At 39.8% G+C, this 27,785-nt stretch overlaps 1 protein-coding gene across 9 annotated transcripts in view; it reads left to right on the top strand.

Annotated features, from left to right (window-relative positions):
• Window positions 1-27,785, top strand: part of LRBA (LPS responsive beige-like anchor protein) — a 549,006-nt gene that overhangs the window by 101,869 nt on the left and 419,352 nt on the right. For all 9 annotated transcript variants that reach the window (XM_043545801.1, XM_043545802.1, XM_037897376.2 and 6 more), the window contains exons 21-30: window positions 1,240-1,363; window positions 1,672-1,864; window positions 12,970-14,001; window positions 15,018-15,193; window positions 16,576-16,729; window positions 17,121-17,301; window positions 20,692-20,819; window positions 22,343-22,450; window positions 23,949-24,120; window positions 24,896-25,343. In XM_043545801.1, the coding sequence (XP_043401736.1) occupies window positions 1,240-1,363; window positions 1,672-1,864; window positions 12,970-14,001; window positions 15,018-15,193; window positions 16,576-16,729; window positions 17,121-17,301; window positions 20,692-20,819; window positions 22,343-22,450; window positions 23,949-24,120; window positions 24,896-25,343 (2,716 nt within the window). The remainder of the gene's footprint in view (window positions 1-1,239; window positions 1,364-1,671; window positions 1,865-12,969; window positions 14,002-15,017; window positions 15,194-16,575; window positions 16,730-17,120; window positions 17,302-20,691; window positions 20,820-22,342; window positions 22,451-23,948; window positions 24,121-24,895; window positions 25,344-27,785) is intronic.

Genomic DNA, 27,785 nt, shown 5'->3' with positions numbered 1-27,785 from the left:
TTTAGTACTGACCCTTTTTGTTATGTGGTGGTGATAGTATGAGATGTTTTTTCAAGACTGTTATGCACAGGGTATTTTGATTTAATACATTTTCAGGTTTCAGCGCAATTCTGATTGCATTATTTAGTGATGTCAGACTAAATTACATGAAGTATGGAAGTAACATTCATCTTAAATTACGGTCAATGCAGAAACTCCGGATTTGGAGTGGAAGAAATGTATCTGCTTACTATATTGTTTAGGGAAACTTTCTTTATAGAGAAAAAATCCTGATTTGAGACTTTAGATTTCAGGACAAATTTCTGTTCAAAACCCTTAAGATTCTGTAGATTCAGTATAATTGATATTCAGAGAGAGAAACTTAGAGTACACCTGGCTTTCATGTTTGTTCATAACATGATTCATCAGCTGGTATGTTCCTAGTAGGGTGACCAGATGTCCCAATATTTGGGGCTTTTTTTTTATATTGGCTCCTATTATCCCCCAACCCCTGTCCTGATTTTTCATATTTGCTATCTGGTCACCCTAGTTCCTAGTCTCCCAGAGAACATATTTCTTAAAGATGGTCAGTAAATACCGATATTTCCTTTTAAACCAGTCATTTGTGACATAGTAGGCATTAGATTATTAAACCCTGATCATCATTAATTCCAACATTTTACATAATGGCCTAACTCCACTCCCACAGTGAACTAGGCCAACACTGAATGTATTTGTAATCAGTGGCGCAGGCAGCCGTGTGCCCGGTGCATATCATTGGCAGGGGCAAAGGGGCAGTTTGTTCCAGGGCCCAGTTTGTTTGAGAGGGCCCCCAAACTGAGTGGCGCAGAACCCCATATGTTGGGTTGCAATGCTACTCACTGAAATTTGGCCTGTCCACCCCTGCAATTATGATAGAGGGTCAGCTGGGCCAAATGTGAGTGGCTAAATTAAAGTTGTGTGTACCATGTGAAAAATTTCTGGGTGTGCCCTTGTTTGAAAATTCCACTGAAGGGGAATAGTCATGGAAGCCTTTGGAAGAAACAAGCAATATAATTCTTCTTTACTCAGATGCATCTTTGACACTGCTGGAGATGCTTTTCTTTCTTTGTGTAAACAAATATATTTTTACAAGTTAGTTTTTCATAAAGTGACTGTCTTACCAAAATGTTTCCTGTTAGTGAATGTAGTCTAATAAGCTCCAATACTTGATGTGCTTTATTTCTAGTTTTTAAAATTTACTTGTGAACTGTTTTGCAGAGGTATTGAAAGTAATTGCGACTCTACTACGTAACTCTCCCCAGTGCTCAGAAACTCTGGAGGTTCGTCGAGCTTTTCTCTCAGACATGATTAAACTTTTTAATAACAGCAGAGAAAATAGGAGGTAAGAGGGCTCATTGTGTGCATACAAAGACCATATGTAAATAACAACGTCTTACAAATCTGTCCTCTCTTAGGAGTAAACTAAAATAGTCTCATTAGGCAACCATGTCTAGGCCACGTTATTTAACAAATGCTGTATTCTATTAGGCTTATACATGTAATGCTAGAGAAGTTGCATGCAGTAGTGTTTTTACATATGCTAAATTCATCGCCTGCTATGTGTGGTCTCAAAGTTAATGATCTTTGTATGTTTTAATATGCTTGTCCATTTTGAGATATGATTTAGCAGCAGGAGTATGTGTTTTGCAGGAGCTTGTTGCAGTGCTCAGTGTGGCAGGAGTGGATGCTTTCTCTTTGCTATTTCAACCCCAAGAACTCTGAAGAGCAGAAGATAACTGAAATGGTGTATGCCATTTTTAGAATCTTGCTTTATCATGCAGTCAAATATGAGTGGGGTGGCTGGCGAGTTTGGGTGGATACACTGTCAATCACACATTCAAAGGTGAGTGTTTCCCGGAAAAATATTCTGGAAATTGCAATAACTTTTTTTTTTCCCCTCTAATGAAATTTGGAGCCTTTAAGTACTGGGTCAAATAAAAAAGTCTTCTAGTAGAAATAAGCCATTTGAATAAGTAGAAATTCAGTAGTTTGAATAGTCTATAATAGCATATACTTCAAGTTCAGTGTATGGCTTGTCACATTTGAAAATTGAATGACTTTTCGTTGTCAGAATACTTTAATCACAAAATTCTTTCTGTTACTCGTGGCATGATGGTGTTCACTTGTAGTAAAAGTGGCATTTAAACATTTCCTAGGGCAGGTTAATCAGAGTTTCAGTGGTGTTTTAGTACTGGATTTCTGTGCATTAATAACAGCATGAAGTTTTTAAAACACAAGGTGGCGCACCTTATCTATGCATAGACTAAAAATACCTTTTAGTAACATCAAAAGGCAGTGAAACAAACCCACAAAATTAAGGAAATCAAAGTAGAGGCTGACATTCCATCTGTTAAGCCATGAAGGGAGACAGGAAGGTAAGGAGGCTGAAGGAGAATCCCAGTGAACGAATACAGGTGCCAGCCTTCCTTCTTTCATGGCTTTTGTTGGCTTGTTACAACCTGAACAACACTGTAAAACACATTTTATTAGTAACTTTTTTTTTTCAAATTGAGATACAGAACTAGAAGAAGCAGCCACTTCATTTCTCTGTCCCTGCACCAAGAAAAGAAAAAAGTCTAACATAAAAAGCTGTGGAATTTGTGTTCTGGGTTTTCAGACAGGTAAATTGTAAATTACATACTTTTAAAAGTGTGTCTCTTACCCACTTATAGAGTGCATACAAAACTGCACGTCTTAATCCCACATTACTGTCCTTACATGGGTTAACTTCCTCCCAGAAATTGTCAATCTATTTAGACCACAACAGCACTACTGGTTTATCTTGTATATCACTGATTTTTGATCCAATAAACAGCTCAATAATCTATTGTGTGGTGGTTATGTGTGAGGGAGAAGAATAAAAGTCCGTATACTAAAAATGCTTGCAAATGTTTAGTCAATGAACATTTCATGACATTATAGGTGCAAAGGATCTGGGGCCAGATCTTAATCTATGCCAAAATGTGGCTCCAGTGACATAGTGGTGCATTAATCCTTTGCTATGCCAGCTCTATATCAAACCTGAAGCGTTCCCATCAGTATAGCAGTGTTCAGGTGGAGTGGGCTGCAATCTGTGACCAGTGTAAAGGCCACTGAAGTTTTGTTAAAGTTAGCATACTTTTAAGCAGCTCTGAGGCTGCTTTAAATTTCTGGGAATTGAACCAGCCATTGGCTGCTCTCAGGATTGGGGTAAGCAGAAATGTGGCATAAAGCCACCCCTTTGCCTGAAGTTTGCCCATGCAGCTTTGGCACACTAGAGGAGTATGCCCCTGGTTTCTAAACAATACCTGTAAAAATTAATTTATTAACTTATGGTTGTTTTGAAGTTTTTGTTTGTGAGATGTGCGTGGAGAAAGAAGGCAGCAGTCTGCAATGAGAACTAATGGTTGGTAAAGTTAAACATAAAATACAGTGTTAAAATTCAAACACTGAAATGGATTTGTGGTCACTAATTATATATTATTTTGTACCTATAACTTAAAATGGCTAACCCAGCTATTCCAGAATATGTAGAGAAAACCCAAATGTTTGTAGGAGACCTGGTAGGGGCTAAATATTTAAAAACAAATTCTGGATGAGTTATAAAATCTCTGAAAACAAGAACTTGATGATGCAAATTCTTAAAATGGATTTGGTTCTAATTATCTGAAAGGGCTTTTTTTAAGAACATAAGAATGGCCCTACTGGGTCAGACCAAAGGTTCATCTAGTCCAGTATCCTGTCTTCCGACAATGGCCAATGCCAGGTGCCCCTGCGAGAATGAACAGAACAGGTAATCCCTCCCCTGTTGCCCATTCCCAGTTTCTGGCAAACAGAGGATAGGGACACCATCCCTGTCTAATAGCCATTGATGGACCTATCCTTCATGAACTTACCTAGTTCTTTTTTGAACCCTGTTATAATCTTGGCCTTCACAACATCCTCTGGCAAGGAGTCCACAGGTTGACTGTGCGTTGTGTGAAAACATACTTCCTTTTGTTTGTTTTAAACCTGCTGCCTATTAATTTCATTTGGTGACCGCTAGTTCTTGTGTTATGAGAAGGAGTAATTAACACTTCCTTATTTACTTTCTCCACACCAATCATGATTTTATAGACCTCTATTATACCTGCCTTAGTAGTCTCTTTTCCAAGCTGAAAAGTCCCCGTTTTATTAATCTCTCCTCTTATGGCAGCCATTCCCTACCCCTAATCATGTTTGTTGCCTTTTTCTGAACCTTTTCCAATTCCAATATATCTTTTTTGAGATGGGGCGACCACATCTGCAGGCAGTATTCAAGATGTGAATGTACCATGGATTTATATAGAGGCAATGTGATATTTTCTGTTTTATTATCTATCCCGTTCTTAATGATTCCCAACATTCTGTTCACTTTTTTGACTGTCGCTGCACAATGAGTGGATGTCTTCAGAGCACTATCCACAATGACTCCAAGATCTCTTTCTTGAGTGGTAACAGCTAATTCAGACCCCATCATTTTATATGTATATACCTCCACCTTGATATAATGCGGTAAAGCATTTCCCCTCCTCCCCCGTCCCTCCCAGGCTTGGGAGGGAGAGAGGAGAAGCGGAATAGTGGCGTGCTCAGGGGAGGAGGCAGAGCAGAGGTGAGCTGCTGGAAGAGGGGGGGCATGGGGAGGGCCACAGCAAGTAACCGGGGGGGACGGGGACGCAGAGGAACCGCTCCCGCCCCAGCTCACTTCTGCTCCGCCTCCTCCCCCGAGCGTGCTGCTGTTCTGCTTCTCCCTCCCTCCCAGGATTGCTGTGCCAAACAGCTGATTCGCGGCAAGCCTTGGAGGGAGGGGGGAGAAGCGGAGCGGCAGCACGCTCGGGGCAGGAGGCGGAGGCGGAGCGGAGGTGAGCTGGGGCAGCGGGATGGGCAGCTGCCAGTTTGTGCTCTGCACCCACCAATTTTTTTCCATGGGTTCTACAGCCCCAGAGCACCCATGGAGTTGGTGCCTATGGCGGCAGCAACACACCGCTCTGAGCAGCATGTTAAGGGGACCAGGCCGGGGCCAGGGGTTGGATAAGTGTCAGAGAGTCTCGGGGGGCAGTCAGGGGACAGGGAGCAGGGGGAGTTGGGTGGATCGGGGGTCAGATAGGGGGCAGGGCCAGACTGTTTGGGGAGGCACAGCCTTCCCTACCCGGCCCTCCATAGCAAGTTCGGTATAACGCCGTTTCACATATAACGCGGTAAGATTTTTTGGCTCCCAAGGACTGCGTTGTATTGGGGTAGAGGTGTAGTTGGGATTATCTTTTCCAATGTGTGTTACTTTGCATTTATCAACATTGAATTTCATCTACCATTTTGTTGTCCAGTCACCCAGTTTTGTGAGATCCTTTTGTAGTCTTTCCAGTCTGCTTGGGACTTAACTATCTTGAGTAGTTTTGTATCATCTGCAAATTTTGCAACCTTCCTGTTTACCTCTTTTTCCAGATCATCTATGAATATGTTGAATAGGACTGGTCCCATGGGATACCATACCAAATGGGATCTGAGGTGCTTGAGCCTCCATCCCACCCTCCTGTTGCCCAGGTTCCAACATGAAGCAGACTTGCAGCCAGGAAATTCCTATTGAGGGGTCCTCAGCTGTGGAATAGATTTCTAGCTTCACTTTTCCAAAGCCCAACATCTGTTCCCCCGGGGTTTTGTTTTTGCGTTGCAGGGGAGGTCAGTGGTGGGGGAGAAGAGAGATGAGCAGGTGAATAAGTGGGGTGGGTTGCAGAATGTGTTCTGGGTTTGAAGTAGTTAAACAAGATCTGGAATAGTTCAGTCTGTTGAATACTGGGCCTAAAAAGTTGTCTTCATAGTCTCATGCTGAAAGAATTAAGATTTTTTAAAAATAAATAGGACTGTTAAAACCTTATTCGGTGTATTTTCAGATTAAATTAATTTTTGGTAAAGGTAATGGTTACATTTTACACTGCAACTAGTGATATAAGGATAGACATGATGATGTGTGTGTATGGGGTATGTGCCTTAAGTATTGATATTAATATTCAATTGGTTATGAATTCTTAAAATTGTTTTTTTCCTAATTAACTTACATTTTGAATACTCTAGTATATACTGATTTTAAAAAGTCATAAATTACCAAAACTCTTTATATTGTATGACTTTATAATACTGTGTAGAAATAATTCAGTTGGTATATTGCTAGATGCTAAGTGCATCACTGAGTTGTTTGATTTCTAGCATGCTTTCAAAGTACTATGGAACCAGCAATCATAGAGACCGAAATATTTTTTTCTTAATATTGTTGAGGAAATAACCAGTTGTTTTCATTTAATCTCTAATTATAGGGAATGCTTATTTTTCCCTTTTACAGCTCTTTGCACCCCCTCCCCCCAAATTATAACACCATTCTTTGATAAAGAACTAGTGTATAACGGACTAGTGTTGCAGAATTGGATAGGTTTTGCAGAGCTACACATCAAGATACATGCAGCTGCTATAAAAAGCCAAAGAAACTCAATTGCAATTTTATTGTCCAGTTTGATAGATTTCCTGCCACCTTTGTAGCAGGGAAGCTGTTTGTCACTGTAAACCTCTCTTCCAACAGCTGCACTATGCTTTATAAGCAGCAATGGTTTTTCTAGCATAATTGCACTACATTGGTTTCTTTGCTCCCAGAATTTAAAAGGTGTGGGTAACCTTTTTAAAGCTGAATTTCTATGTCTTGTTCATGCACTGCCTTGATTTTCATATTATATCTTTGTGCTATTTCTTCAAAGTTGAACATGATTTACCAAAAATTATGGTTTAAACTGAGTCTTACAGTTTGATGAAAATATTCAGGAAAAATTTAGATCAAAACCCAATTTTGTTAAAGTATTTTTTCTAGAATAATAGATATGTTAACTATATCCTAAACTTAAATCTGTCTAGATCTGTTACTTTGCAAAAAGGACCAATGGCTTCATGGTTAATAATAGGAAACAAGTAAAGAATGGTGGACAAGTTGCCTTCTTGACCTTTCAATTTCCCCAAGATTTAAAGAAAATAATGGTTTATACAATATAATACACCATCTACTTGAATGTTTTAAAACATTGAAAAGTGTGAACATTTAAGTATTTCAGGTCCTTTGAAATATCTTTTAATTAAAAAAAGTTGTCATCTTACCAAGTAACCAAATTAAAGGTAAATCATTTGGATAAGGAAACATCTTGGAATATTTTAATAAAATTAATGAATTTTGCATTAATGTTATGAATCAATAAGTGTTCAAAAATACTTCCATTTGCAGACTGAAGTTGTATCAGTTTTAATCTGTATGTGGAAATGTTTCAGAATATTGTTTACTAATCTGAATAAAAGGGGATTTGATAATCCTAATCAAAATAAACATGAGTTTTAAAATACTGTTTTGTTTTTTTAATTTCTAAGTGATTATTCTCTACCCAAATAATAAACTGATATTTTAATTGGCATAGATAAGATGCTGAATACATCATTTTTATATTTCCTCTTTTTGTGCCCTAAAAAAGGGATAATCCCCTTCAAGAAGAGCAAAAACTGATTGTACCACATAGTGAATTCGATGTGCCTAGAATTAAGCTGAATTATGTAGCTGGCATGGCAGTGGCAGGTATAGAAAAACTGGAGAGACAGATCAGAAAAAATGATTAGGTCATTGGAGTAATAGATTTATGTAGGAAGATTAAAAAAGCTTAATATGTAAGGGAGGAAGCATCGTCTAGTGGACTGAGCAGGGGGCTGGATGTCAGGATCTCCTAAATTCGAATTCCAATATTCCCCCTGAGTTACTGTGAGGTCTTTGGCTAATTGCTTAAAATACGAGTTGCTTAATGTTTTCCCATCTCTAAAATGAGAATAATATTTAGCTACCTGACAGAGACGTGCTGAGGAATAGTTAGCTTGCACAATATCTTGATCTAAAATGCTGCTTAACTCCTCAGCAAGGACTCAGTGATTCATGATAGCTGTTTACAAACATTGGAATTGTGTAAAATGGAGGATGAGGATATTTTTTAGGGTAATGCTAAGGCTAAGTGATGTGAGGCTAAGTAGGAAAAATGGTATGAAATTAAAAAGCAGAATGTTTAGGCTGAATATTGGAGTAGGGGAATGAGTCTGTAAAGATTCCATAAACGTAAGATACTTCAACTTTCCTTAGAAAGGTGTATAAGAATTATCTGATATTTTCATACTATTAATATCTGTTAGATAAATGGTTCTTCAGCTCTTCTATTCTGCAGACTGCTTCATGAGCGAAAACCGCTGCTATCTACCTAGCCCCACTGGCATACCTCTCAATCTGCCAGGGCCCACAAATGGGCCACAATGTGTGACAAAGGCCAGACATGAGGGGGGAAGACTAATTATTCATGCAGCAAACTTAAAATGTGGGATTAATTAATTGAGTGTAAATCTCTCTTTTTAAAACTTCAGTTTCATGATTCTTCTGATGTAAATAATTTTCAACCACAAAAATTAAGGGGTTGCCAGATTTGTGTGGAATACAAATTACGTTGGGATTAAAATATGGGGCCTCCCTGAAAGTAATGTATGTTCAAAAAGTATGGCTTCTGGCGCCTTCCCCCTCTTTCCCAGGTGAGTCCCCTGCTATTCCTGGGTGTGGATAGAAGGGCCTGCTTACTACCGACTTCTAAGTGCGATGGGAGCTCTAACCTCAGCAGGAGGGAGTGGGAAGCAGGAGTACAAACCACTCGGGAGAGCCCTTTGACAAGTAGCATCCATGGTGGATGGGGAACTCTGTGCCTTATTGGATATACTCTGACCACTGCATTTGGGGAAAAGGGATGTCATGGTCAAAGTCGCAGGAAAAGATTTTTGGATGTAGAAAGTTAGACTGAAAAGGGCAGGGAGGGCCCCTCTGCTGACCTGTATTTCTCCAGCTCAGGGCTTTTTCTCCTGTCAGCATTGGTTCTCCACTTGTAAGGTAACTCCAATCTCTTCATGTGTCAGTATATTTACTGACACATCTGTAATTTTCACTCCATACATCTGAAAAAGTGGGGGTTTTTACCGATGAAAGCTTATGCCCAAATAAATCTGTTAGTCTTTAAGGTGCCACCGGACTCCTCGTTGTTTTTGTGGATACAGACTAACACGGCTACTCCTCTGATACTCCAGAATCATAGCATCTCTCTCTCTGCCCAGGCAGTCAGTGCCTTTCTGCTCTGGCTGGTCCAGCAGTCAGAAAGGTTTCCACTCACTCTGGAAAACTGACCCTTTTAAGGCCCTCTATTTCCCTTCAGCTTCTCAGGGTATGTCTACGCTATGGAGACTATACTGATATAGCTATGTTGGTAAAGCCCTTCACTGTAGATGCAGCCTATAACTGAGAGCAGTTTTTCACCACCTCCCCAAATGACATTAGCTGCATTGACAAAGCTGTGTCTTCACTTGGAGTTTTGTCAGCCTTGTCTATATGTTGGTTAGGGATGTGAGGTGTTTTTTGTACCCCTGACCAACATCATAATGCCAATGTAATTTCTCAGTGTAGACCAAGCCTCTTCCTCTTTGTTTTTAAAACCCTGCTTTGTCACTTCTGTTTGTTTCCTCCTTTACACTCATTTAAAACCTAGCTGTGTGGAGAAAAGCTGGAGGAGAAACTGGTTTCACCAAGGATGTAGACATTTTGTTCTGTTTTGGCAAGATGTGTTCTCATGGTGATAATTTTTAATGACCATCCTGTTCAGAGACAGGCTCTCAGGCACCACTCCATCTGCGTAGCACAAGCAGTATGAGACAAAAGAACAGTGAAGATCATCATAAGGGTTTAAACATAGAGTTCCAAATCCAAAACAGAATTTGTAAGTTGTACGTAGGTACATTCCCCTAATCACGAGAATAGCCAACATACAAATTTAACTTCCATTTAAATGAAGACTTTTATTAGTCAATTGTGACTGATATTTGCCATTCAGAATAACTTTGTCCTATAATTCATTTGCATTTTGACTGTAAACATAAGAGAAAATTAGTTTAGAATATAGTTTTTTTCCCTCTGTAAGAAGCTTGCTGGGGATATGGCAAAATGTGTTCTTTTGAGGAAGATTGTGTGGAGGTATTAATGTATATAATACCTCTGTCCCTTTTCTCTGACTGATTCATGAAGTGGGATTGGTATTGGCAGGTATTGGTGCCTCCAGTCAAAGTTGTTCCTTGCATGGAGTGGAGAGTTTCCAGGCCTCAGCTGTTAGCATTGCTCCTAGGAGGGAGGAAAAACAGGTCAATAAAGCTTTCAGAGTAAAAATAGTAACATATATTGGAATTATGAACAGTTCATTGATGGGGTTAGCAGCATAGGAACTAGTTTACAATGAGCCTTGCTACAGACAACAGTACTGTTACTGGCTGGTTGGCCGGCCAACCAGTTACCCATGCCACCTCCCTCCACTCCACAAAAATGTATATATTGTGTGTGTGGGGGCAGGGAACCTAGACTAAATCTTAACACACACCTAAAGTGCCTCTTTTACATGTTAGTTTTAATACAAATGTTAGTCATCTTAACCTTTTTGTATGCTGCATGCTAATCTTCTTGTCTGGCAATTAGTAAATGTTGAATGTCAAATTAAGTTAAAATTAATGGCAGAGGAGAATGTTGTAGTTATTAGCTCACAAGTGTCTTAACTAGTAGTGCGTAGATGTGCTTTCCAAATGACTATGGATTAACCATCAAATGATTGTGAAGATTAATGACTGGCCTTTTAGCTCGCTAATTTAGAACAATTTCTGATAATTAATTGTGAATGATCAGCTTTACAGTGCAGATGCTTTAAGGAAAATAAAAAAATGACTGAAGATAGGTGAATTTAAGTTTTTCAGCTGGCATTTAGCTTTCATATTGTTACAAGTTTACATGAGCTAGTATTTATATCTTAAAGTTAAGTTAGCTCTGTGCTATTCATATTTAAAAAATAATCTGGTGGCTTCTATTTGAGTGTACATTTTGTTAATTGTTGCCTTCATTAATGCTAACCCTAGCTTTTAAATGTTATGTTTTACAACACTCACAATCTGCTTTGTGAGAAGCGTTTCATAAATTCAGCGTCCTGGAATATTTGTTTAGAAAAAAGTTGTTCTTGCCTTCCACATTTAACAGGATTGTTCAAATGTAGAGCCCATGTTAATTAAGCTAATTTGCAAATTAAATGAGCAAAAACACAAATTTAGGTAGGCTTGCTGCAATGTTGGTCTTTGCAAAGCAGCATTTTATATTTTTTTATATACAAAGAAAACCCTTAATTAGAAATGCTGCTTTGTAAAGTCCAACATTGTAGTGAGCTTGCTTAAATTTGTGGTTTTCCTACTTTAATTTGCAAATTTATTTTAAAAATGTAATCTTGATTTGAGATTTTTGTGATAGAAACAAGGCTGCTTAAATTGTATCCGTTTATTTTTAAAAAGCCTCCTTTACCCTCCCTGTTACTGTATGTGTATGCTTTCTAGCTTGCTTTAACAGTATCACTCGCCTTGCATTTTTCTGTGTCTTGGGTCTGTGTATGTCACCATATTATGTCTGGATTTATTTTCCCATAGGATTACATGGCCAGCATCTAAAGATGGGAATTGTCTGTATTGACCTTTCTTCCCCCACTTTTTGCAGCACACAATAGCAATCTGGAAAGCAATTTCATTAGTTTAATTTCCAAAATACTTTAGCAAATCACTTTATATTGGCTTCCAAAACCATCATTTCTTTGCAGTTTTGGATAAGAAAACCACAACTGCAAAACTGTACTGCATTATTTTTACTATAGAGCATATATTTAAAATACCTTTAATGAGGTAATGAATAACCTGCAGCTGCTGTGCAGTGCCTCTGTAAGTCAAACAGCTCAGTACTTGTAGTGTCCCTATTTCTCAACAATCTTAGATAGGTGAAGAAATGTATTTAAGCTTGTTCTTACTCATTTTGTAACTGATGTGCATCAAACACATACAAGTTAACACTTGACTTCAATACAGAACACATGTATTAATAGGGTTGCCAACTGTCTAATCTCACAAATCCAAACACTCTTGCCCTGCCCCCTTCCACAAGGCCCTGCCCCGCCCCCTTTGGAGGCCCCACCCCTCCACTTACTTCAGTCCCCCTCCCTCCGTCGCTCACTGTCCCCCACCCTCACTCACTTTCGTCTAAAAAGTCTTTCTTTAAACTTAAGGAGCAGATTTTGTATTACAAATTATTTACTCAAGACACAACCTCCCACAATATCTGTGTACCATTTTGGAGTCTGAGGTATGAAAGAACATCTTAAATTACTGTCATGAATTTTTTAGGTGTTCTTTCATTTTAGGATTATTTTCTTTATTTTTTTAAAAGTTGTGGATTTTTCCTGGGGGGGCACTGCATACAAGTTTTAATCTGAAATGAAGTTTTACAGCAGAATTAAACTCTTAAAATAGGAATTGGTAATGGAAATTTGATATTAATGTGTTGAAAATTGACGGGGAGGCTAAAGACATGAGGTAAAAAATCCATAAGAGAGAGACAATAAGAAAGAGTTTAAGTATATTAGGAACAAAAGAAATTCTAACAACGGTATAGGTCCATTACTAGATGGAGATTGTAAAATTGTTAATGCTGGAGAAAAAAAAAAGTGTTCAGTAAATATTTCTGGTCTGTATTTGCAAAGAAGTAAGATGATGTAATCGTATCCTATAAGGACGATGAAGTACGTTTTCTAGTCCATTAGTAACTAAGGAGGATGTTAAACAACATGTACTAGAAATCAGAATTTTTAAATAAGCATTCAAGAGTCCTTCAAGAGCTTCTTTTTTAACTTGTACATTATGGTGGAGTGGTAGTGGTACCACAATTAAGGTTGAATTTCAACTTTGCAGTTTGGATACTACTATTGTTCCGTTGCCTCTGAATCTACTTTGTAGAAGAATCAGTCTTCTAATTTTGAGTTCTAATGTTCTTGATAATCCTTTGTTTTTTAGGTAACGTTTGAAATGCATAAAGAGAGCCTTTCCCAAATGTACCGGGATTACCAAAGGAAAGGAGGTGAAGGAAGTGGAACAGTTCCTTCCACCCCTGTTAGAACTATCTCAGGAGTTAGCAGAGAAGCTGAAATCGCAAGGAGGCAACAACATGTGGAGGTGAAAGAAGCTGCTGCTTCTGCATATGTTGGGGCTGATAGCGTGGAGCACAGTGCACAAAAAAATGAGATAAAAGCTTCATCTGAATGTGAGCTACAAAGTCATTCACCATCTAATGAAGGGAAGAAATCTGAGGGAGAAAATGGTCAGAGATCACCTGACTTAAAGAGAGCACCTTGCTTAGAATTTCCTCCACAGACAGAAGCAGTAAAACCGGGTGATTCAGAAATCACTTCTGGAATTGCTGAAGCAATTGCAGATTCTCTGAGTAAAGCTAAAGAACTTGTGGAAGAAACAGCAGCTACTGATGGGGCTTCTCTAACTGCACAAACTGTTTTAGAAGGGGAGACACCTGAAAGCCCAGAAATGCTGGAGGAATTTACAGCAGAGGTGGAAGATGATGACTTTGTTGATTTAAAAGAGGAAAGCAATCTGCCTTTACCTTCAGAAGAGTTGGTACTAAAACCCAGTGAAGAGAATAGCTCACCTGAAAATGAAAGCCAAATAACAATAGCAATGAAAGAAGAAACTGTTGAGAAGGAACCTGAGACAATACCTTTAGAATCCAAAAGTGCTGAAATCTTGAACAAGACAAGAGAAGAATTGTCAGAAACAGTGACCTCTGAAGTCCAAGAGGAGACAAGTCAACTAAATTCAGAAGTGAATGAGAAGTTAGAGGAATTAAAACCTGATGGCAGTGAAACCAAAGCAATTGGAGGAGATGCAAACACACATACTTCAGAAGCTTCTGTGGCCTCAGAGAAAAAAATTGCCAAGCTTGATGTTTCCAGTGTTGCATCAGACACTCAGAGACTGGAACTAAAACCCAGCACAAGCCTGGAAGCAACTCAGCCTCTTAGACCCCTACCTGAGGTAACTTTTATATACCTTCCTTATGCCAAATTAAAATTGTACCTTAAAAAAAAAAAAAGGGTCAGACTGATTAGTTTGATATTTATAAGAAAAACATAACTCTTTTCCAACAGTACAGTTTGAGAAATTAGTGAAATTTTGTACAGTTCATAGGATTTTTGTAGGCTCCTGAAGAAGCACTTTGCTGACCCCAGGAGTCAAATAGCTAAAACTTTAACCAATTTGTGTCATCTGTAGTCTCTAAATCGAAGAATAAAAAGTAGCATTGTGGATTCTGAGCTTTCACCTTGAATTCCCTCTATTTTTTCACTGAACTTCCCTCTTATTTCCTCCATCCCCTTAAGCCCTTCTATCTCTCTTAATCCTCAGAGGTCTCTTGTAGTTACAATCCATCAGTCAGAAAAGAGCTCGCGTGAATTCTTTTCAGACTCTAATGAAAGTTGTAGAAGCCATTTTTTTAGCTAACTGCTACTAATGGACATCAGTTGAGAACTCATTCATTATCACTAAAAGTATCAACATAAGGACGTGTTTAGTAAATTTTAACTCCGAACTGGGCTTATGTTTTTGCCCTTACTGCAATGCTCCTTCAGACTTCTGCTTCCAGTTCAGTGATACTGATCATGGTTAAATATTGATGTAGCTGAGTACTTCCCTCCTGCAGAGACACCTGCCAGTCGATGCCCTTCATCCTACAACATTCTTCCTCAAAGGAGGGAGATCAGTGTCAGCAGCAACATGTGCTCCCCATGTGGTAAGGTCTAGTTGCTGCTTATTTTTGTCTAGACTGGCAGAGATGGTGGTGCAGTTGTATTGTAGTTTGTAGCTTTGGTATAATCCATCAGTAGTGGCCCTGCAATTGTATTAGTTTAATTTTTAAATTTATGTGCATTTGTGAGTTTATATAATGTCTAAGCTTACAGACTTACTAAATCCAAAGTGAAACTTTTTTCAGTAAACACTGATGAAATTGAATTTTTGTTATTTTGGAACCTGCCTATATTTTATGCAAACAGATATCAAGGCAGGAAGATTCATCAGGACAAGACTTGGCTGCTGCATCTGATGGGCAGAGAAGAGATTCCAGGTCGACTATGTTTCGTATTCCTGAATTTAAGTGGTCCCAGATGCATCAACGTTTGCTCACAGATTTACTCTTTTCAATAGAAACGGATATACAGATGTGGAGAAGGTAAATCTGTGCTTTGTAGGAAATCATATTTGCTAGCATTGCACTGTGACAGAAATCTAAGGTGTTACTGAAATCTAATATCACTGGTAAAATTGTTTATATTTGGATTTTCAAACCTATTATTAAAGTATGAATTAGTTATTTTGGGGTCTATATCAGGGTCTTCTCAGAATTATTGATTACCAGTCTTCAGGAATGTTTAAAGATGTGTGTATTGGTTGAAGGGTTACATATACATTTTGGATTAAATGGGGATTTTGTTAAAGTCAATGGGGATTTTACTATTGACTTCAATGGAACCATGGTCCCACTCTCTGAATAGACGTCTCACAATATGCATCTTCTAAAGAGCATTCACAATGTTTAAGCCAGGAATATATCATTTCTTTAAAGAAACTTCCCCTAAAATTAAGACCGGTCAGTGCTTTGACATAAGCAAACAGGTGCTGCTCTGTACTTCAATATGTTTCTATGGAGCTGAAGAAATTATGTTGTTCTACATGTATTTAAAAAAAAATATTGTAACCAAAATCTGCAAAATATCAATCAGTTGTAGCAATGAAGGAAAAATTGGGGCTAGTAGTGCCACTGGTATTTCAGTGTGTTTATAGTGCTATTTTTTATCAGTATGAGATAGTGAGGGTAAAATTTGATTCTGACTACCACGTAGCTATGCTAGCCCGATAAGAAGATACAGATGAACTATTTTAAAAAAAACACAATAATTTACAGGTGCATAAAATTTACCTTGAGATTTAGATGAAACTTTTGTTTGCCTTTAGAACTGAAGTTTTAAGACATGACTAAAGTATGTATTTAGTACAGCACCAGGTTTACTCAAGATACTGTGGATAATTTAGGACTGCGTTGAAAATCTGTTTTCTGTGTTTTAACCGTAATTAGGTTTTTGTGGTATTGTATTAATTTCTTTGCTTTAAAATTGTAATGTGGAGGACTTGGTTAATATTAACTCTGTTCTTCCAAAGTCTTGAGTTCAAATCTAGTTAATATCCCCAGAGAAACTTTATTTTATTGATTTATACAGTGCTTTTTGCTGTACCAGATGATCACAGACTAGTCTATAATGAATAATTATCCACAGGACTATTCACAACACACGTGGACCCAGTTACTAGGGTATGCTGTGAAGAGGATTAGGAGTGTAAAGGAAGGGTAGTTTGAGGTCAAGATTTAAGTACTGTTGATTGAGCCTTGTGAGGATGCTTACATGATGTTTTTGGCTGCATCACAGCTCTCTCTGGTTGATGTCAGTTTATTTGCATTTGAAGGAACTTAATAAACTTGGTAAAAACACAATAAAATAGACTTCTATTCTGGATGCTTTACCCCCACCCTCCTGGCATCTTATTTTTTTTGGGCAGCCATTCTACAAAGACTGTGATGGACTTTGTGAACAGCAGTGACAATGTCATCTTTGTACACAACACAATTCACCTCATCTCTCAAGTTATGGACAACATGATCATGGCTTGTGGTGGTATATTGCCATTGCTTTCTGCTGCTACATCTGCTACAGTAAGAAATTCATTTTTTATTGCAAAAGTGATTACTTGTGGGAGTGGGCGGGCCTTTCTTCATATAGTACATTAATAGGAATATCTGTCCTCCTGGGAGTGCATGGATCTATATGGGCTGTTCCCTTAGAAGGAATTTAGGCTCCTGCTGTCATTGCCTGAAGAGGGGGAAGAGCCATCTAGAGGGCTTGGGGCCCCAGTGCAGCCTGGAATATGATGTGGTTATTCTGTCTGCATTCTTCCAGTTAAATTCTTCAGCTTGAAGTATGACTAATTATTTTGCCAATGAGCAATAATGGACTTTTTACAGACCTGTGTTCTTCATGGAATTTTTAGTTATAAGAATGATCTTTTCTATAGGAATACATGTTTTCAACTTTTCCCTCTCACAGCATGAATTAGAGAATATAGAGCCAACTCAAGGACTTTCAATAGAAGCTTCGGTAACATTTCTTCAGAGATTAATCAGCCTTGTGGATGTGTTAATTTTTGCAAGCTCTCTTGGCTTCACTGAAATTGAGTCTGAGAAAAATATGTCATCTGGAGGAATTCTGAGACAATGCCTTCGACTGGGTAAGCAAGTAAAAGTGCTTAATGAAGGAAAATGGATTTCTTCAAAATAATGTTAACTACCATTTAACTTTGTTTTTATATATTTAAGGAGAATAGTTTTAGATGTTTATCATACTTCACTTAACCAAATGTCTGACTTTTTGGCTACTAGATCTGAAGTTGTCTAACCTTTCAGTGACTTTTTTCATATGTTGTGTTTATTTACTTGCAGTTTGCCCCATAATAGACTTCTCTTTCCTACTCAGATAATACATACAAGCCTTTTTTATTCCGTATTTAAGTATTAAAATTGCTATGAATGTGGTTAAGTATTGGTAGGCACAGTGAGCTGAAATCCATATTCGGTGCATATTTTCATTTTGTCTATAAAGACATCTGTGGGTTGAAAATGCATCCCAAATAATTGGGTTTAAAAATACCAGGTTTCAGGAAAATGTCATCTTTAGCATATATAATGAAAATTCATCTTTAGATAAGTGTCTGAGGGGAAGGAAGCTTTAAGGAGGGTTTAAATTTTTGTAAAAATAATTCGGGAGATGGTGTAGACAGAGATAACAACTAGAAATGCAAATTTAAAATGAGTGTAATTCAAATGCATCATTGTATACTAGCCCCCGTGCATCCAGTATTATACATAGAGCCCTGTGCAGATACAAAATTTGCATCTGCATCCGATCTGTGATCCACAATCATGGTCCCTGGATATAAAGCGAATATCCACAGATATTCAGGGCTCAAATTATACCGTGTTTGTATAGAGTTGAATTGAGCAGAAAGAGTCTGTGGTGGAATCACTCAGAAGATATCCGGGAAAGGGGCAAATGGTCTAGAAATGGCAGCAAACAAGGAATGTCTGGGTCCAGTTGACAAAATTGCTTCAGAAAAAAATACATCAATGCCAATTGTATATTAGAAGGGGTTTCTGGAATTATAAGGTATCCTTTGTATGACTGAAATGTAGCTCTAAATCTAAAGTCAGAGTGTCAGGAATCAGGGCCTGCCACTGAGCCTGGGACCAGCTAGATGACCTACCGCCAGTGATGAGCTGCCAAAATCTTAACAACGGGTTCCCTCCTCACCCCACGAGGGGGTGGTTGCCCACCCCTGCCACCCCGGGACCCCTGCCCCATCCAACCCCCCCAAGTTCTTTGACACCCCCCCACCCACCCACCCCCCTGCCCCGGACCCCTGCCCCATCCACCCCTCTCCCCTGTCTGGCCCTGGAACTGGGCAGGAGGGTCTCGTGGGCCACCGTAATGGGTGCCCACCCCACCCCTAAGAGCCAGAGGCACCTGCCGGGGGGGTGAGGTGGGGAGTCCCGGTGGCGCTTACCTGGGGCAGCTCCCAGGAAGCATCTGGCAGGTCTCTCTGGATCCTAGGTGCGGGGGAGCGTAGCTGGGGGGGAGCAGGCGTAGTGGCCGCTCCCCCCACTGATCACATCAAAAGTGGCGCCTTAGGGCAAAAATTGGGGGAAATTGGTGGGTGCAGAGCACCCACCAGCAGCTCCCCACCCGCACCTGGCCCCAGCTCACCTCCGCTCTGCCTCCGCCTCCTCCCCTGAACGCACCGCCCCGCTCTGCTTCTCCGCGCCCCCGCACCAGCTTCCTGCGAATCAGCTGTTCGGCGGGAAGCCGGGGAGGGCTGAGAAGCAGGCCGCGGCTTCCAGCTCAGGCCGAGGGTGGCGGAGGTGAGCTGGGGCGGGGAGCGGTTCCCTTGCGCACACCCGCCCCCCCTTCCCCCCCCCCGGGTTACCTGCTGCGGCGCGGGCGGCCGTCCTCGCGCCCCGCTGCCCGAGCTCACCTCCGCTCCGCCTCCTCCCCTGAACGCACCACCCCGCTCTGCTTCTCTGCCCCCCCCCCCGGCTTCCCGCGAATCAGCTGTTCGGCGGGAAGCCGGGGAGGGCTGAGAAGCAGGCCGTGGCTTCCAGCTCAGGCCGAGGATGGCAGAGGTGAGCTGGGGCTGGGAGTGGTTCCCCTGAGCCCCCGCCCCCCCCGCCCCCCTCCCCCCCGGTTACCTGCTGCGGCGCGGGCGGCCCTCCTCGTGCCCTCCCCCCCTGCAGCTCACCTCCGCCTCCTTGGGCCTGAGCAGGAAGCTGCCGCTTGCTTCTCAGCCCACCCCGGCTTCCCGCGCGAAGAGCTGATTCGTGGGAAGCCTGGGGGGGGGGCGGAGAAGCGGAGCAGGGAGGCGTGGCGCGTTCAGGGGAGGAGATGGAGGTGGAGCAGAGGTGAGCTGGGGCCGGGGGTGGGGTGGGGAGCTGCCAGTGGGTGCTCTGCACCCACCAAATTTTCCCCTTGGGTGCTCCAGGGCTGGAGCACCCGTGGAGTTGGCGCCTAAGGTGCCACTTTGGGCCAGTTAAATTTAGAAGCCGTTTTAGAACCGGTTGTCCCTCGCGGAACAACCGGTTCTAAAAGGGCTTCTAAATTTAACAACCGGTTCTAGAGAACCGGTGCGAACCGGCTCCAGCTCACCACTGCCTACAACTGAATACCCTGATCAGCCAAGTGCCCGATTGTCTGAGAGGCATCACCAGACCTGCTCTTAAGCCCAGCAGCAGTACTGGGTCAGTGGCTGCTCAAGGTTTATGCGCTCAGCAACGATCACTCCTGTGCCTGCCTTCTTGCCTGCCTTGTTCCTGTCCTGCTCCAGCCTTCCTCCTTTTCCTGACTCCGGCTGTGACCCTTGGCTTTACTGCAGGTTCCTGACTCCTGCTCCAACTGCTAAGCATGATGACTGCCACTTCTCTGACTACTAGGCCTGAGTGTCCATGCTGTGGTTCATGACCGTCAACTTCTCCTTTTCCAAACAATTAAATCATGGGACAAGTGCAACAGGGCAAACAGAACAGTAAATTATTAGATCTGTGTACTTCCTTATTTGAAAATAGTGAGAAGATAAAACAAAAAAATGAGTTTTAAAAAAAACTAGAGGAATAGGCTTAGTCTGAGAGCAATTGAGCAACAAAGTAGTAAATATTAGTATTTGTCCTTTTTGTATGTCACACTAATGTATCATTTTTATTTTTCTTCAGTGTCAGTATACAAAAAAAATTTTAGCTCATTTGTGTATGCAGTTGTACAAATGAAAATGTTTCAAAGAGAAAATCAGAATGTGAGGACTCAGCAATGCTAACAAATTCTTTTGGATGTATAAATATTTATATGTGAAATATGAATTCTAATAACTATTTAATTACTCTGATTATTACTCTGATTTAAGTATCTCTTGAGCATTGTTTTTGGGCAACTTAAAAAGTAAATCTTTTTCTCTTATTTGTTTATTTAATCTTTTATTTTTTAATGTAAACGCAAGCATGTTGTATTCCTTGCAGTGATGCACCAATGAGAAAAAATTACTTCCCATTATAACACATAACATATCCTTTCCTTTAAGTGTGTGCAGTGGCAGTAAGAAATTGTTTGGAGTGCCAGCAGCATACACAAATGAAACCTATTGGAGAAACTGTAAGGAGTCAGAAAACAATGCAGAGCCTTATAGGAACAGGGAAGTCTGCAGCAAAGGCAAGTATATGACACCTTTAAGTAAGGCAAACATTAATACTGCAATTAATGTGTACCAATGGCTAAGTTCCTATGTTTTTTGTTCCATTAACATGCAGCAGAAAAGAAATGTGAATATTAAATCTTAAAGTAATTGTTTAAATATGTAAACATTGGAATCTTCCAGTGTTGAAAAAAGTCTGAATCTGTCTTACTTTCCCAGGTTCCCCTATCCATATTTCTTTTAATATGAAATCTATATTGGTCACTGTGCCCTATGTACCATCAGTTTGATGTGTGTTGATGAATAGTCTCCAGGAGAGTCATGTTTATAGGACTGGAAGGGACCTCAAGAGGTCATCTAGTCCAGACCCCTGCATTCATGGAAGGACTAAGTATTATCTAGGCCATTCCTGAGAGATGTTTTTCTAACCTGCTCTTAAAAATCTCCAATGATGGAGATTCCACAACCTCCCTAGGTATTTATTCCAGTGCTTAACCATCCTGACTGTTAGGAAATTTTTCCTAATGTTCAACCTAAATCTCCCTTGCTGCAATTTAAGCCCACTGCTTCTTGTCCTATCCTCAGAGGTTAACAAGAACAATTCTTCTCTCTCCTCCTTGTAACAACCTTCTATGTATTTAAAAACTGTTATCATGTCCACTCTGTCTTCTCTTTTCCAGACTAAACAAACCCAATTTTTTCAATCTTCCCTCATAGGTCATATTTTCTAGATCTTTAATCATTTTGGTTGCTCTTCTCTGGACTTTCTCCAATTTGTCCACATCTTTCCTAAATGTGGTGCCCAGAACTGGACACAATACTCGAGTTGAGGCCTAATCAGCTCGGAGTAGAGCAGAGGAATTACTTCTTGTGTCTTGCTTACAATACTCCTGCTTATACATCCCAGAATGATGTTCTCTTTTTTTGCAACAGTGTTATACTGTTGACTCATATTTAGCTTGTGGTCCACTATGATCCCCAGATTCCTTTCCGCAGTACTCCTTCCTAGGCAGTCATTTCCCATTTTGTATGTGTACAACTGATTGTTCCTTCCTAAAAGGAGTACTTTGCATTTGTTCTTATTGAATTTCATCCTGTTTACTTCAGACCATTTCTCCAGTTTGTCCAGATCATTTTGAATTTTAATCGTATCCTCCAAAGCACTTGCAACCCCTCCCAGCTTGGTATTGTCCACAAACTTTATAAGTATACTGTCTATGCCATTACCTAAATCATTGATGAAGATATTGAACAGACCCAGAACTGATCCCTGCAGAACCCTACTTGTTATGCCCTTCCAGCATGACTGTGAACCACTGATAACTACTCTCTGGGAATGGTTTTCCAACTAGTTTTCATCCATCTTATAGTAGCTCCATCTAGGTTACATTTCCTTGGTTGTATGTTGTTATTACATTTATTTTGTTTCTTTAAAATAAAAACTATGAAACTGGTATTGTAGCACTACATATCCTACGGTTAGTGTTTCCGGGGGTGGTACTTTTATAAACAAGTTACAGAATTGGTTTCTCTTGAATAGAGTCCAGTTGACATTGTGACTGGTGGAATTTCTCCAATACGAGACCTTGACAGACTTCTGCAGGATATGGATATTAACCGGCTTCGAGCAGTAGTGTTCAGAGATATAGTGAGTTATGAAAAACCTTATAGTTGTTTTGTTGCTAAGTCTTTCTTTGTGTTTTTCTGAATGCTGCGCTGCGGCTACGTGCTAGGCAGCTGCTACATGTTCTGCTATCTAATGGGGTTCATAAATGACTCATGAAACTCTGTGGCCTGTCTGGGAGAGTTACAGAACAAGGGTTTGAGGTCAGATGAAGGGGCATGTTCACATGTATGTGCGGTACAATCTCTGTCCCTGTGGGGCATGAACTTGTTAAAATCTTTAGGAGCCTGAATCTCTGGAATTCTGCTTTCCTCATAAATGTTGCGTTCATTTTCATTAGTGTGTAGGTGTGAGTGCATATATATATATAATACACACACACACACACACACGCCTGTATTTAATAATTTCTATAAATATGCACTCAGAAGGGAGTGTTTGTGCACGACACGTGCACATTTATAGAAATTATATATTTATAGAGTGCATATTTATAGAAATTATTAAATAGAGGCAAATACGTTAACACACACGCATTTCTTGTAAAGTGTTACTGAAACTAAAAAAACCCAAGTCTCGTTTCTTTTTAAAATTGGGCACAATAGAATCTGTATTTCTGTTATGGTAATAGAGCTTTAAATTAGAAAGCCATATTCACTTCTGCTGCAGCTCCAGTTGTGGAATTAAACTGGGATATTTGGCCTAGTGTATTACTTTTCAAAACTTGAAAATAATTCATAAATATTTTCCTCCTTTACTAAATAGACACTTGGCTTCACTTTACAGTAAGTGGCATTAATATCTTTGAGACAAGGAGGGTAAGGTAGTATCTTTTCCTGGATCAACTTCTGTTGGTGGAACATCTGGAACTGCAGAAGAGCTCTGTGTTGCTCGAAAGCTTGTCTCTTCCACCAGCAAGTCGGTCCAGTAAAAGATTACTTCACTCACCTTGTATGTCTCATATCCTGAGATCAACATGGCTACAACATAGCAAATATTAATAGGTTTGTAAGTATGTGAAAAAGTGCTGTGTGTGCGTGTATAATATATATATTTGGTATAGTAATTTGGTATGATCATCTTGAGCATTTATGCAACATTAAGTCTAGTCAAGCTGAGGCTTAAACATTCATAGGAAAAAACAAAGGGATTTGGTCACAATTGTATTTCCCCCAATTTTATAGACTGGGTGAATAGTGACATTGTTCTTCCAGTGCTACACATAAGTTTAAATAATAAAATATCAAGTAAGATGCAACTTTGTCAAAATTTAGGAAACCTAAACTAGAGCAATAGATTCTTTGAGATGGTTTATATCCTCAGTATAAGCATGATTGTATTAATGGATTGATTCTGCAACAGCGGTTTGTAGGTATAAATTCTTGTAAGTCAGTTTTGCCCATGACGTTTCAGTATAACATTTGTTTACTCATTTCTATTTCTGGTAGACTACGGGCTACAATATGAAGAGAATATCCCACTGTTTAAATTGTAATGGAAAAATAAATGTTGTTCTTCACAGGAGGATAGTAAACAAGCTCAGTTCTTGGCCTTGGCTGTAGTATATTTTATCTCGGTCCTTATGGTGTCAAAATACAGAGACATACTGGAACCCCAGAATGAATGGAGGCAACCTCATCGTAGCCAGTCATTCAAGGGAACAGAGAATGGAAGTAGTGAGGCAACATCTACAGGTTAGTGACACAAGTGGGTATGGTTACACATCACATGTCACTTATTATGACTTACAGTGCCTTATGGGACTTCATAGAATTCTACTTAAGGATGTACATAAATATATGTATTATAAACACTTTGAATCTACAAACTTTTGAAAGTTCCATTTAATTTGTTTTATCAGACAGCACTGAGAAAAACCTAGCTTGCAAATTGCTGATGTTGTCTATTTGTTGTTGTTACCTCTGTAGGGCCTAGGAGCCATAGTCAAGGACCAGGACCCATTGTGTGAGGTCCTGTTTAGTGCATGATTAGTCTCATTGAAGCACATAAGTAATAGTGATCATTAACTTTAATAGGACTTTAAGTTAAGCACATGTATAAGTGTTTACAGAGTCAAGGCTGCATTTACTTTGTTTAAATTGTAGTAGTGCCGTTCTTTCTTTCTTTTCTTCCAAAAAAGCAATTAGTTTGGTTTTTTTCATCTTTTACTGTTGAGTCTGACTCCAACTTCTTTTCATTGTCTTAAATTTTATTCTCGTAGACAGTTTTTGAGGACTTGTCAGAGACTTGTAGAAGTGATTTTTTTCCTGTGAAATGAATTTTCAGTATAATCCTATGAACAAACTAGAAACAAATCTGAAGATAAATACAACATTCTTTAAGTATATATAAAATATTTTAGCAATGTTTTTATCACCTATTGATAGATCTTAGAAGTAATATAGTTGATGTTGTTCTGTTAACAATGAACTTGAAATAATTTCCCCTTCTTTATTTGGGGGTAACAAGATGTAGAAAACCCATCTGCTACTACTGGTGCTTCAACTCCAGTATCAACAGAAGATTCTGAAAGTTCAGCACCTGTACGAAGAAGAGACTCGGGCATTGGAGAGGAATCAACTTCAGGTCAAGCAAACAATTCAGATGCTGTTGCTGAAGCAGGACCACAGAGTGCCAGTTCAGGTCCAGACGCTATCAGTGAAGTATTATGCACACTTTCTTTAGAAGTCAATAAATCTCAGGAAAACAGGAGTGAGGCAGGAAATGAGTTGACTGAGAAGACTGCATCTTCTGTACCATCTTCAAAAAATGTCAACGTAAAGGACATCCTCAGAAGCTTGGTTAGCACCCCAGCAGATGGTGCCACAGTGGATCCTACCCTTCTGCCGCCAACCTTCCTTGGAACTCTTGGTGATACTGCTGCTGAGCAGCATGTGCAATTCCGTTCCTTTGACAGGTAATGTATTTTCTTTATATTTTGTATTCTTTGCTTAAATTATAATGTAAGGTACAGAAAAATTTTGCTGCATAGCAATTTGACACTTTCCTGGTTATGAATCTGGTGAACAACCTGCATAATCTCACTTTGTAGTAATATAATGAGATTAGGGCCCAGATTTTTAAAGGTGTTTAGGTGCTCCACTCAGCATTGGAATGTGTAAGTAGTCTAAGAGCTGGTCTACACTGAAAACCTATATCGGCATAGCTGCATCTTTTAGGGTGTGAAAAATCCACAGCCTGAGCCACATAGGTAGGCTGTCCTGCCCCCTGGTGTAGACAGGGCTAGGTCAATGGCAAAATTCTTCCATTGACCTACCTACTGCCTCTTGGGGAGGTGGATTAATTACAGCGATGGGAGAACCCCTCCCATCGCTGTAGTGAGTATCTATGCTGAAGTGTTACAGTCATTGTAGCATTTTAAGTTGGACATAGCCTAAGTCTCATTTTCAAAAGTGAGCCTAAATACCTTGTAAAAATCTGGGCCTAATTAACTGATAAATATCTTATTATTTTATTTGTGAGACACTGGCTGTGACATTGCCATCACCTGAGACGTGTTAAAACTGCAGCAAAATGAGGTATTCAGCATGAAGCTGTTGGAGTGTGATCTACAAATTGTTGGTGTAGTTCTGGTCTTTGGAAACCCTGTGCAAACACATAGTGAAGGAAGTTGAACAATATAACTGACAGCATATTAAATTACTTCAAAAAGTGTCAGACACGTGAAAGTTGTCTTCAGGCCCATGAGTTACAACTGCTATTAACAAGGATTTAGTGTTTTTCACTAATAGCACTGGCCGAGATTATTTGGATTCTCCATTATTGTAAAACCAGATACAGTTAGGTCGTCTGAATATAAATTGTGTTGGTAGATATTAAAAATGAAAATAAGATGGAATACTTGCTAGATTTGTTGGCTAAAGGTCTAAAACAAAAATCACTTGGAATTAAAATTAAATATTGAATCATCTGAACTTGAAAGAATCAGCTATTAGCGAAAACTGGGGCTGCTTAACTTATTTTACGTTTGTCAGATTATAGAATTCCTAAAACACTCCAAAACATTGGAAGCCTCTCGTGCATATTCTTCACTGACATAGCAATAATAAATTCTCTGAGTGGGGTATCCCTGCAATAATTTAAGAAGTGCTGATTTGTATAAACTAACAAGGATGATAAATTTGATATTTTCATTATAGACGCTGTCAAGTCAAATTTTTGAAAACTTTTCAAATATAATTTTCACACTTTAAATAGAATGTCCTGATAGGTTATTTTAAACTGAATATTTTTAAAGGGGGTTTTCACTCCCCTATTGGAAAGGGTAAAAGTGTTGCCAAAAAATTGGTTTAGGCCTATTCCTTCTCCCCTTTCTCTTTTTACTCTCGCCTGATTGCTGCCTGCTCACTTGCAGTTTCAACCCTGCTGTTGCTGTTACTGATGTAACATCTTGCAGAGTCTGCAGAAAGGGCATGGATCACCAACAGAACAACGCTGGAAAGTTCTGTCTATACTCTATACCAGTGTTTCTCAATGACCGGTCCATGGACCAGCACTGGTAACTGATATCTCTGACACAGTTTAGGAAGACAGCAAGCCGGTCCCTGGTATCAAAGTTGAGAAACACTGCTCTGTACTAAAAGAAAATGTGTTTATTAATGGTGGGAATACAATGCTTACTCACCTAATGATTGCTGGCCTGCCTGTCTTTTATTCTGTGGGACAAATCCCCCTCTCAGAGTAACACCCTTACCCTTCATCCACACTTTCGCTCACTGGAAGTGAAAGTACAGCAGTCCCTTGCTTTTCTCTTCAAGATTATTGTTCTCCATACTTTACTGTTCAGCCTTGTTTGGTTGGTGACTCATAAAATGGTTTAAAAAAACAGAAATCCTGTGAGACACCAGTCCTCTATGGCTGCAAAGAATTAGGGCATTTAGGTCACAGCAAGAACCCTGCATGGTATTTGGTTGCCAGAGGGGCTGTTATTGGAGGAATAGATGGTACTAGGGATGGTGATTCTTGGCTTGGCATCGGGAGCTGTGGTTATAATGGAGAGTGAGAAGTGCTGGTGTGAAACGGAGGACTGATTGGTGCTGGATCTCAGATGTGCCAATTAGCTGGGTGCAGTGCTGTTTCAAGAGGCTATAGACCTGACTTAGCAGCCTCTGGAAGCTGTGGATTTTAGTAGCAAGACGACAGGAGGGCCAAAGAATTGCTGAGATTTGGGTGAAGGTGTTAGTAAGGGCAACATAAGAACAGGAGGAGGGGAGCAAGTTGTTCCTTTTTCTGCCCTAGTTTCCAGTGAGTCTTAATGTGTCCAGGATTTTGCTCCCTTTTTCCTCTCAGCAGTTGCCAGGCAACCCAGCAGGTGCCCCCTCATGGTCCCCAGGATCAT

This window comes from Chelonia mydas, chromosome 4 (genome assembly GCF_015237465.2).
Source record: "Chelonia mydas isolate rCheMyd1 chromosome 4, rCheMyd1.pri.v2, whole genome shotgun sequence".
NCBI lineage: Eukaryota > Metazoa > Chordata > Testudines > Cheloniidae > Chelonia > Chelonia mydas.
The sequence above is the reverse complement of the archived record's forward strand: the minus strand, read 5'-3'. Positions and strand labels throughout refer to the sequence as shown.